At 35.8% G+C, this 11,139-nt stretch overlaps 1 protein-coding gene across 1 annotated transcript; it reads left to right on the top strand.

Annotated features, from left to right (window-relative positions):
- Positions 1-9,556: 9,556 nt before the first annotated feature.
- On the top strand, positions 9,557-10,444 carry LOC105727297 (small ribosomal subunit protein uS2B-like). The gene has a single exon (XM_012467089.2). It carries the CDS (start codon positions 9,557-9,559, stop codon positions 10,442-10,444), a length of 888 nt encoding a protein of 295 aa, XP_012322512.2.
- The last annotated feature ends 695 nt before the right edge of the window (positions 10,445-11,139 follow it).

Below are 11,139 nucleotides of genomic sequence, written 5' to 3' on the forward strand. Positions count from 1 at the left end.
AATTTGTTTTTGGGTTCTTCATTCTGTTTCATTTGTGTATGTATCTGTTTTTATGACAATACTATGCTGTTCTGATTACTATTGTTTTGTAATATATTTTGCAAATAAGTAGCATGATGCCTCTAGTTTTTCAAGTATTCTGCTTGAAGCAGTCAAATGCTATAGAGAATACCAACTCATCAAAAGGAACGTAGCTTGGGATTAGAATTTATATAAAGGTACAAGGGCTGGGAAATTTCTTGGCTCTCTCTTTGAGTCTTAGCCAGGGAGGTACACTCCTAGATATTACCCTAGAAGGGGCATAGTGTAAAACTTTCTGTAATTCACTATGGAAAAAAATGCTTCACAGATCTCTCTCCAGCAAATCTTCTGGCATCACAGGGGTAAGAAAGTCTCCAAACAAGATGAGTCTTTGTACTGTCTCCATTAGTCTTGGACCCTCAGAGGTTACAATTTGTATAGATGTTTGTGTGTGTTTGTGATTGTGTGTGTGTTTTTCTAGAAGGCCCAGGAAGCAGAGGACGTTCTAGCATCAGGGCTCACTATGAATACAGCAACAAGTGCCTAGACACAACTGAGATAGAGATAGATTTTATATATAAATTCACCATGCAATATTTATATAACAGATTTTAGAAATGCAATGCTTTGTTAACAAATAATGATCTATGATTTTAGAGACAAAAAGCATAATCATATTTGTACTAATAAATATGAAATACTAAATTTCAGAGTTAAATATTCAACTGCCATTTAGTGTGTGAGCAGTTTTTTATGAATGTGTGAGATATGTCAGAAAACTGTGTTAAAGATTTTCGTTTTTCTTATATTTTTATTCTCTTTTTTATGGTATTGCAGTTTGCAGATAAAGTTATTTTCAAATAATGAGGATTTTTAAACAAAAAGGCTTAACTGTACTACTTCATGGGGATTCTGAAGCAAAGATTCTATTTTTGGAAAAAAGAGCCGGCAAGAAGGATCAAGTACATCTGTGATTACAATTGCTTTATATTGCTTGAGTGATTAGAATATGTTTGAAGAACAGAAAATGCCATGACGTCAGTTCAAACAAAGAAAAAAATGACAAATAATGATTTCTTGCTTCTTGAAAGTACAAATACCTCAGGCTGAAATTCCATAGCTAATTCTTTCTTTGGAGGATTTTATGTTCTGAAGGAAGGGTTACCAGGTATCAATGCTGCCCAAGAGAGGAAAGAGGAATGATTTTGGCACTCTCTAGACTGAGGTCCCTGTTCTTAGATCCACCAGTACCCAGTTGTACAATCTTAAATTACTTAACCTTTCTGAACATCAGTTTTTCCATCTATAAAATAGGAATAACTATATCTCCCTTCTAAGTGTTATGAGTCAAATAAAATTATGTATGTGAAATGATTTATTAGTCTTAAATTTCCACAACAATGGAATTTTTAACACCTTCATTCATTGAATAAAGTCTGGGTAAAAACGGGCCTTGGGTATAATAATTATACTCATTATTTCCTGGTTTCTTACTCTTTGTCAGATCTTGAATTCTATAAGCATGTCCCCCACACTAAGCTACAGACAACAACAATGAAGAGATGAAAAGAATGAAAGAAAATGAGGAATAGGAGAAGAGACAGCCAAAATTTGATTTGCAGGTAATTGGCTACCCAAAGGAAGAAACCCAAATAAATGAAGCTGAAAGAATAACTCAAGCATAATAGAAGAAAATTTTTCTGAGCTGAAGAATGGCTCTGCTGATGAAAAAAGTTAATTGGGCTGGCTGTGGTGGCTCACACCTGTAATCCCAGCACTTTGGGAGGCTGAGGCCAGTGGATCACAAGGTCAGGAGATGGAGACCATCCTGGCTAACACGGTGAAACCCTGTCTCTACTAAAAATATAAATAATTAGCTGGGTGTGGTGGCACACACCTCTAGTCCCAACTACTCAGGAGGCTGAGACAGGAGAATTGCTTGAACCTGGGAGGTGTAGGTTGCAGTGAGCTGAGATCATACCACTGCACTCCAGCCTGGGAAACAAAGCAAGACTATTTCAGGAAAAAAAGAAAAAGAAAGAAAAAAAAAAGAAAAATATGAATTGTGTTTCAGTTAAAGTTAATGAAAAGAGAAAAATAGGCAGACAAATCCTTGTGATATTTTTGAATTACATGGACAAAAAAATTCTATATACAGCTCAGCAGAAAATTCAGGCAACCCACGAAAGAACACAAAACCCAATCTGATGTCAGAACTTTGCTCTTCAATATTGAGGACTGGAAGGAAATGAAGCGGTGTCTACAGAGTTCTGAGGAAAAAGAAGGTTGTGACCTAAGTCACCTTCACCAATTTGGAATACGATTCATAGATAAAAGTTTTATTTCACCATGAAGAAGTAACAGCCGTGAACTTTTATGCTCTGAAAAACAGAACTAGTAAAAGTGCAATATGATCTAATGATCTACCTGGAATATACACCAGAAAAAAATGGAAATGTAATAAAATAAAATTATATGGGAGCTCTAGAGCTTTCCTAGTTTAAAATATCAGTGTACCAGACAATAATTATTATAAAAAGTAAATATAAATATTACTAACTATACAGAGAATTACATTCACAACAGAAATAAAAGACATGAAATATCTAGAAGTGATCTTAAAATTATTGTACCTAAGTAAAGGGAAATAAAAAATGATATATGAAAGCTTATTTAGAAAATATTGTAATAACTGAAGATCCATCAAGATTTGTAATGACCCGTTGAATAAGAATATTACATATTGTAAATACATTCATTTTTGTAAAATTAGTTTATAGTTTTAAAAAAGTATCTATGAAGATCCAAACTTTCCCTCATCTTTCTATCTTCTTCTGACCCTCCAAATTAAAATAAAACTATGATAGGAAAAATTGAATTAAAATTATATTCAAATATTCTTCTATAAAAATAAACTATTGATACTTGTAATAGCTAGGAACCTGTTGAAGAAGTGTAAAAAGGACATTGCAGAGAGATGTGCTCAACCAGATATTAAAATGACTGTCAGTCACAGGCATTAAGAATTTGGTACTGATGCAAGAATCAATAGACAGATAAATTGCATGACCTATATTGCTCTGAAACAGACTTTATTATAAAAACAAACTCAACAAATTACAAGTTAATTACCACAAAACAATGGAAGCAAAATATTCCTTCAATGATATCAAACAAAGAAGACAAATATTAGAAAACCTCTTAAGTATATCCTCACCTCAAATCAAATACTAAGGTAAATTTCAAATGGATTAAAGCTGAATGTAAAATAAAGAAGCCATGAAAACTCTAAACAACATATAGGTGGATATTTAATATAATGTTCAAGAATTTGTATATATTATGATTACAGAGTCATAATATTAACTGAGGAGTTCTAAAGGATAGAACCCTTTTGCTTTCGTACCTGTATTGTTCCATTCTCATGTTGCTATAAAAAGCTGCCCAAGGCTTCATAAATTATAAAGAAAAAAGGTTTAATTGACACAGTTCCACAGGGATGGGGAGGCCTCAGGAAACCATAGCAGAAGAGAAAGCAAATATGTCCTTCTTCACATGGCAGCAGTAAAGAGAAGAATGAGAACTAATCAAAGGGGGAAGCCCCTTATAAAACCATCATATTTTGGTTGTGAGAACTTACTACCATGAGAATAGCATGGGAGAAACTGACCCCATGATTCAATTACCTCCCATCAGCCTCTCCTACCACATGTCCCATCAGCCTCTCCTACCACACGTAGGGATTATGGGGATTACAATTTAAGGTGAGATTTGGGTGGAAACACAGCCAAACCATATGAGGCCGAATATTTAAATTTTCCCATATTTCCTATATCGACACCCTACCTCTCATTGGGATAGTATCAGGAGATGGGACCTTTGGGAAGTGATTAGGATCAGATGAGGTCATGAGGGTGAAGGCCTTATAAATATGATTAATGCCCTTATAAGAGTCAAGAGAGTATGTTTCCTTGCTCTCTGCCAGGTGAACATTGAACAAGAAGTCAGTCAGTGTGCAACTCAGAAGAGAATCCTCATCAGAAATAGAAAATGCTGGCATCCTGATTTCCAACCTGGAAAGTCCAGAACTGTAAGAAGTAAATTTCCATTATTTATAAGCCACCCAGCTTATGGGATTTGTTATAGCAGCCCAAACTGACAAAGATAGTTCTCTATCCCCATTATTTCCTCTGGTCAAAATAATGGACACTAGCCACAGGATTGTAAAGTGACTTATCACTTCATTTCATTTCCAGAAAATTGGTTTGATTACATTTTTCAGTTCTCAAATATATCTGATAGGTATATCTGTTGATATATAAATTTAGATAATCTAATATTTTAAAGGTATAATGACAAATTATTGGTGGTCGTATAAAAACATAAAATTTCCAACATTAAACAAAGTTAATGGGGGGCAATATCATTTTGCTATTCATTTTGCTATTACAATGGGAGTGGAGAGCTGCTGGAAGAAGATTGGATAAGATACTATTGAAGTATTTCAACTTTAAACAATTAAAAATCATCTTTGTAAAAGTATCCTTCTCTTACATCTGGAAGAATTTCCATGGCATGAGGTGTGTCATAGAAAAATAAAATCTCTTAAAAAAAATCTTGTAATCAAATTGTTTCTTTGGATTGTGCTCTTTTGTATCACATCAAATTTGTTGTTTTGGTCTTAGGACTCTCAAAAGGTAATCAGAACATTCAAGGGAAGAAAACCTTCTAACTTTAAAAGCAACAGGAAAACTCACCTCAAGAACGTTATTTCTTTGTACGTTAAATTTTTTAGGTATGCTCCTTATGCTTTTGTTACAATGTATTTAGGGACAGTTATTTCTAAAGTGAACTTGACACTGGAGTTTCTCAGGTTCTCATTTTTGAAATATTCCTTTGAATACTGCCATAATATTTTGTTAATACAATCTCACAGAATATTTAATCTTATCGAATATCTCCTCTTCGATATTTTATTCTCTCCTCTTTAAGTTCTATGGTAGAGCTCCTCATTCTCTTCTTCCTGTAGCAGAATATTCTGGTTATCTTTTAATTTTCTTTCTTATTTTTAGATCAAGGAAAATGTTGATTTTCTCTTTTAGTCCATTAATTATTTGTTTAGTTATGTCAAGAGTAATATTTAACTCATATATTTTGTTTCATGTTAACTACTTTTTTATCTCTAAGATGATTGTTTGTATCAGTTTATATCATACTCAATTATTGTTAATATCAATTTGTTTATGCTTCTTAGCTTCCTGTTAAATGAACAAAATATTTGTCACTTTTTTTATCTCTAAAACATATCAACATACAGAGACATCTTTAAATTGCTCTATTGGCTCTAATTTCTCAAGCACAGTTTATCTGTAAACTGTTTTACGTGAAGTTGTACTTCCATTCCTTTCTTTCTTTCCTTATTTAGGAATTTTTATCCTACAGCTCATACTCCCTGAAAGTTATATTTTTCTTCTGTTTTCTCTCATGAATGGCTTGAGCGGTGGAAACATTCCTAGGAGACAGTGTTGCAAACTACTTTCTATGATTGTTTCCAGGCTCAGGATTTTTACATTGAGTCGAGATTGCACACCTGAGCCCCGCTAACTCTGGTGCATAGTGTTTTTCACACTTTAGGTTTCTTGCAGAAAGTTAATGTTGGGTATTTAATCCAAGTCCTTTATTCCATCTGGTTCCCTTTTGGGTCTCAATGCATCAACTCTGGTTCAACTTCAAGTCTCAAGACAGTCAAATTACTACTCATCTCTCATCTTTCTTTTATTCTCTCTTACTGCTTTCAGATCCTTACCTTCATTTCACTTAATGCAATTTATCAACACCTTCTTTGTTTTTATTTGTGTCATTTGGAATTTGTCTTTTGCAACTAGACTGAAAGTCTTATAAAGGGAGGGTCCACACCTATTTCCTTCATCGCTATGTAAATCCTGGCAGGTAAAGGTATTATATTGCCTCAATAAAACAAGAGGCCTAGAGCTTGAATTACCTTGGAAAGTGAAATGCTAATAGTGGTTGTCTCTTGAAGCAAATATATAATTTTAATTTTCATCTTCACATTTACAGTTTCTAAGTTTTCCCCAATGACAAAAAAAGAAAAAAGAACAAAACACAACAGAATATATATGAATTGGTCTATGATTACACAGCTTATAAAGATTATTAATTTTGGCATAATTTAATAAAACCAATGACAAATCTGTAGACCCACTAATAAAGACATATCTGAGACTTGGAAGAAACAGGTTTAATGGACTCACAGTTCCACATTGTGAGGCTGGGGAGGACTTACAACCATGAAGGAAGGCAAAAAGCAGTTCTTTCATGGTGGTGGCAAGAAAGAATGAGAGAGAAGCAAAAGCAGAAACCCCTTATAAAACCACCAGATCTCATGAGACTTATTTACCACCACAACGGTATGGGGGAGACTACCCCCAAGATTCAATTATGTCTCACGAGGTCCCTCCCACAACACATGGGAATTATGGGAGCCACAATTTAAGATGCAATTGAGGTGGGGACACAGAGCCAAAGCATATCATTGGTCCCTGAAAAATCTCACGTCCTCACATGTCAAAACCAATCATGCCTTCCCAACAGTCCCCCAAAGTCTTAACTCATTCCAGCATTAACTCAAAAGTCAAGTCCACAGTCCAAAGTTTTATCTGAGACAGGGCAAGTCCTTTCTGCCTAAAAACATGGAAAATCAAAAAGCAAGTTAGTTACTTTCTAGATACAATGGGGGTGTAAGTATTGGGTAAATACAGCTATTCCAAATTGGATAAATTGGCCAAAATGAAGCTAAAGGCCTTAGGCAAGTCCAAAATCCAGTAGGGCAGTCAAATCTTAAAGCTCCAAAATGATCTCCTTTGACTCCACGTCTCACATCCAGGTCACACTGATGCAAGAGGTGGCTCCCACAGCCTTGGGCAGCTCCACCTCTGTAGCTTTGCAGGGTATAGCCTCCCTTCTGGCTGCTTTAATAGGCTGGTGTTGAGTGACTGACTATGGATTTTTCAGGTTCATAGTGCAAGCTGTCAGTGGATCTACCATTCTGGGGTCTGGAGGACAGTGGTCCTCTTCTCACAGCTCCACTACATGGCTCCCCAGTGGGGACTCTGTGTGGGGACTCTGACCCCACATTTCCCTTCTGCACTGCCCTGGCAGGGGTTCTCCATGAGGGCCCTGCCTCTCCAGCCAACCTTTGCCTGGATATCCAGGTGTTTCCATATATCCTCTGAAATCTAGGCAGAAGTTTGCAAACTTCAATTCTTGATTTCTATGCACCTGCAGGTTAACCACCACATTAAAGCTGCCAAGACTTGGGGCTCCTATCATAGGAACACCCAGATAAATAAAACATATATTATTAGAGCAAAAGACAGAGATAGGCTCCATTATAACAATAGCTGGAGATGTCAACACTCCGCTGTCAACACTGGACAGACCTTTGAGACAGAAAATCAACAAAGAAACATAGGGCTTAATCTACACTAGAGAACAAATTGATCTAATAGATATTTACGAATCATTTCATTCAATTGCGGTAGAACACACATTATTTTCCTCTGCTCAATGATCATTCTCAAGGATAGACCATATGCTAGATCACAAAGAAGTCTTAACGCATTCAATAAAATTGAAATAATATCAAGTATTTTCTCTACCCACAAAGGAGTAAAACTAGAAATTGTGAAATCTATGCAAATACATGTAAATTTAACAATATGCTCCTGAATGACCAGAGAATAAATGAAAAAGGGAATTAAAAATATTTCTGAGACAAATGAAAATGAAAACACAACATTCCAAAACCTATGGGATACAATAAAAACGGTACTAAGAGGAAAATTTACAGCTACAAGTGGCTACATAAAAAAAGTGGAAAAACTTCAAATAACTTAATAATAAAAGAATATAAAAAACAAGAGCTAATCAAACTTGGAATTAGCAGAAGAAATACAAAGATCAGAGCAGAAATAAATGAATTTGAAATGACAAAACAGTACAAAAGGTCAAAGAATGAAAAGTTGTTTTGTTTAAAAATTAAACAAAATTGACAAATTTTTAGTGACATTAAGACATAAAGAAAGAAAATCAAAATAAAATCAGATATGAAAAAAGACACATTACAGTTGATACTGCATAAAGTCAAAGGATAATTACTGGCTACTATGAGCAACTATATACCAATGACTTGGAAAATCTAGAAAAAGTGGACAAATTCTTAGACTTATATAACTTACCAAGATTGAACCAAAAAGAAATCCAAAACGTAAACTGATCAATAACAAGTAAAAGATCAAAACCATCATAAAAAAGTTTCCCTGTTAAGAAACCCCCAAGAACTGATGTCTTTACTACTGAATTCTACCGAACACTTAAAAAGAGCTAGTAGTGTTCCTACTAAACATATTCCAAAAAAGTAGAGAAGGGAATGCTTTCAAAATCATTGAAAGAGCCCAATATTACCCTGATACTAAAAGTAGACAAACACGCATCAAAAAAAGAAAACTACAGGCCAATATAACCATTGAATATTGATGCAAAATTGTGAACCAAAATACAAGCAAACCAAATTCAACAGTACATTAAATTATCATTCATCAGGACCAAGTGGAATTTATCCTTGGAATTTAAGGATGGTTCAATATATGCAAATCAATCAACGTGACACATTGCAACAACAGAATAAAGGGCAAAATCAATATGATCGCTTCAACTGATGCTGAAAAAGCATTTGATACAATTCAACATCCCTTCATGATATAAACACCAAAAAACTGGGAATAGAAAGAACATATCTCAACATAATAAAAGCCTTATATGACTGACCCGCAACTAGCACTATACTAAATGAATAAAAATAGAAAGCCTTTCCTCTAAGATCTGGATGCCCCCTTTCACCACTGTTATTCAACGTAGTACTGGAAGCCTTAGAGTAATCAGATAAGAGAAAAATATAAAGGTTACCCAAATGGGCAAAAAAGAAGTGTTAATTATCATTGTTTGCAGATGATATGATCTCATATTTGGATAAACCTAAAGACTCACCAAAAAATATTCAAATTGATACACAAATCCTGAAAAATTGCAGGATACAAAAATCAACATACAAATATTAGTAGCATTTCTATATGTCAACAGTGAATAAACTGAAGAGGAAATTATAAAGTAATCCCATTTAAAATAGCTACACATAGAATTAAATACCTAGGAATTGACCAAATAAATGAAAGAATTCTATAATAAAAAGTATAAAACTCTGACCAATGAAATTGAAGAGGGAACCAAAAAAGGAAAGATATTCCATGTTCATCAATTAGAAGAATCAATACCAAAATGTCTATACTACTCAAATTAATCTATGGATGTAGGGCAATTCCTATCAAAATACCAATGACATTTTTCACAGAAATACAAAAAACTATCTTAAAATGTATACGGGCCTTTCCACGCTACCCACGGAGGGGTCCACATGGTTTTCTGGATTCCTACTGTAACTTAAAAGGAAACTTTCACAATGTCTGGAGCCCTTGATGTCCTGCAAATGAAGGAGAAGGATGTCCTTAAGTTCCTTGCAGCAGGAACCCACTTAGGTGGCACCAACCTTGACTTCCAGATGGAACAGTACATCTATAAAAGGAAAAGTGATGGCATCTACATCCTAAATCTGAAGAGGACCTGGGAGAGGCTCCTGCTGGCAGCTCGTGCCATTGTTGCTATTGAAAACCCTGCTGATGTCAGTGTTATATCCTCCAGGAATACTGGCCAGAGGGCCGTGCTGAAGTTTGCTGCTGCCACTGGAGCCACTCCAATTGCTGGCCGCTTCACTCCTGGAACCTTCACTAACCACATCCAGGCAGCCTTCTGGGAGCCACAGTTTCTTCTGGTTACTGACCTCAGAGAGGACCACCAGCCTCTCATGGCGGCATCTTATGTTAACCTGCCCCCCATCGCTCTGTGTAACACAGACTCTCCTTTGTGCTATGTGGATCTTGCCATCCCATGCAACAGCAAGGGAGCTCACTCCGTGGGTTTGGTGTGGTTGATGCTGGCTCGGGAAGTTCTGCACATGTGTGGCACCATTTCCTGTGAACACCTGTGGAAGGTCATGACTGATCTCTACTTCTACAGAGATCTTGAAGAGATTGAAAAAGAAGAGCAGGCTGCTGCTGAAAAGGCTGTGACCAAGGAAGAACTTCAGGGTGAATGGACTGCTCCAGCTCCAGAGTTCACTGCTACTCAGCCTGAGGTTGCAGACTGGTCTGAAGGCATGCAGGCGCCCTCTGTGCCTGTTCAGCAGTTCCCTACTAAAGACTGGAGCACTCAGCCTGCCACGGAAGACTGGTCTGCAGCTCCCACTGCTCAGGCCACTAAAAGGGTAGGAATAACCATTGAATGGTCTTAAGATGTTCTTGCATGGGCTCTTAAGCAATATGGAAATAAGATTGACAGAAAATAAACATCAGTTTCTAAAAAAAAAAATAATAATGTATATGGAACCATAAGAGACCCAGAATACCCAAAGTTATCCTAAGAAAAAAGAAGAAAACTGGAGGAATCACATTACCTGACTTCCAATTATACTACAGAACTGTAGTAACCAAAATGGTATGATACTGGCATAAAAACATACACATAGACCAATATAACAGAATAGAGAATCCAGAAACAAATCCACACAGCTACAGCGAACTTATTTTTAAGAAACAGGACAAGAACACACACTGGTAAAAAAAATCAGTCTCTTCAATCAATGGTTCTGGCAAAACTGAATATTCATATGGTGAAGAATGAAACTAGACCTCTATGTCTCAACAAATACATAAACCAAAATGAATTAAAGACTTAAATCTAAGACCTGAGAGTATGAAACAACTACAAGAAAACTTTGGGGAAAATCTCCAGGACATTGATCTGGGCAAAAATTCCCAGAGTAGTATTGCACAAGCACAGGCATCCAAAGCAAAAGTAGCCACATGGGATCATATCAAGCTGAAAAGTCTCTACATAGCAAAGGAAAGAATTAGCAAAGTGAAGAGACAACTCAATGAATGAAAGAAAATGTTTGCAAACTACCCACCTGGAAAGGGATTAATTATA

The sequence above is a fragment of the Aotus nancymaae genome, unplaced genomic scaffold (genome assembly GCF_030222135.1).
Source record: "Aotus nancymaae isolate 86718 unplaced genomic scaffold, 86718_ANA_hifiasm-v0.15.2.pri h1tg000004l, whole genome shotgun sequence".
NCBI classification, from domain to species: Eukaryota; Metazoa; Chordata; class Mammalia; order Primates; family Aotidae; genus Aotus; species Aotus nancymaae.

Excerpts from the sequence above, each read along its gene's own strand:
- LOC105727297 (XM_012467089.2), top strand. The coding sequence starts at position 9,557 with ATGTCTGGAGCCCTTGATGTCCTGCAAATGAAGGAGAAGGATGTCCTT.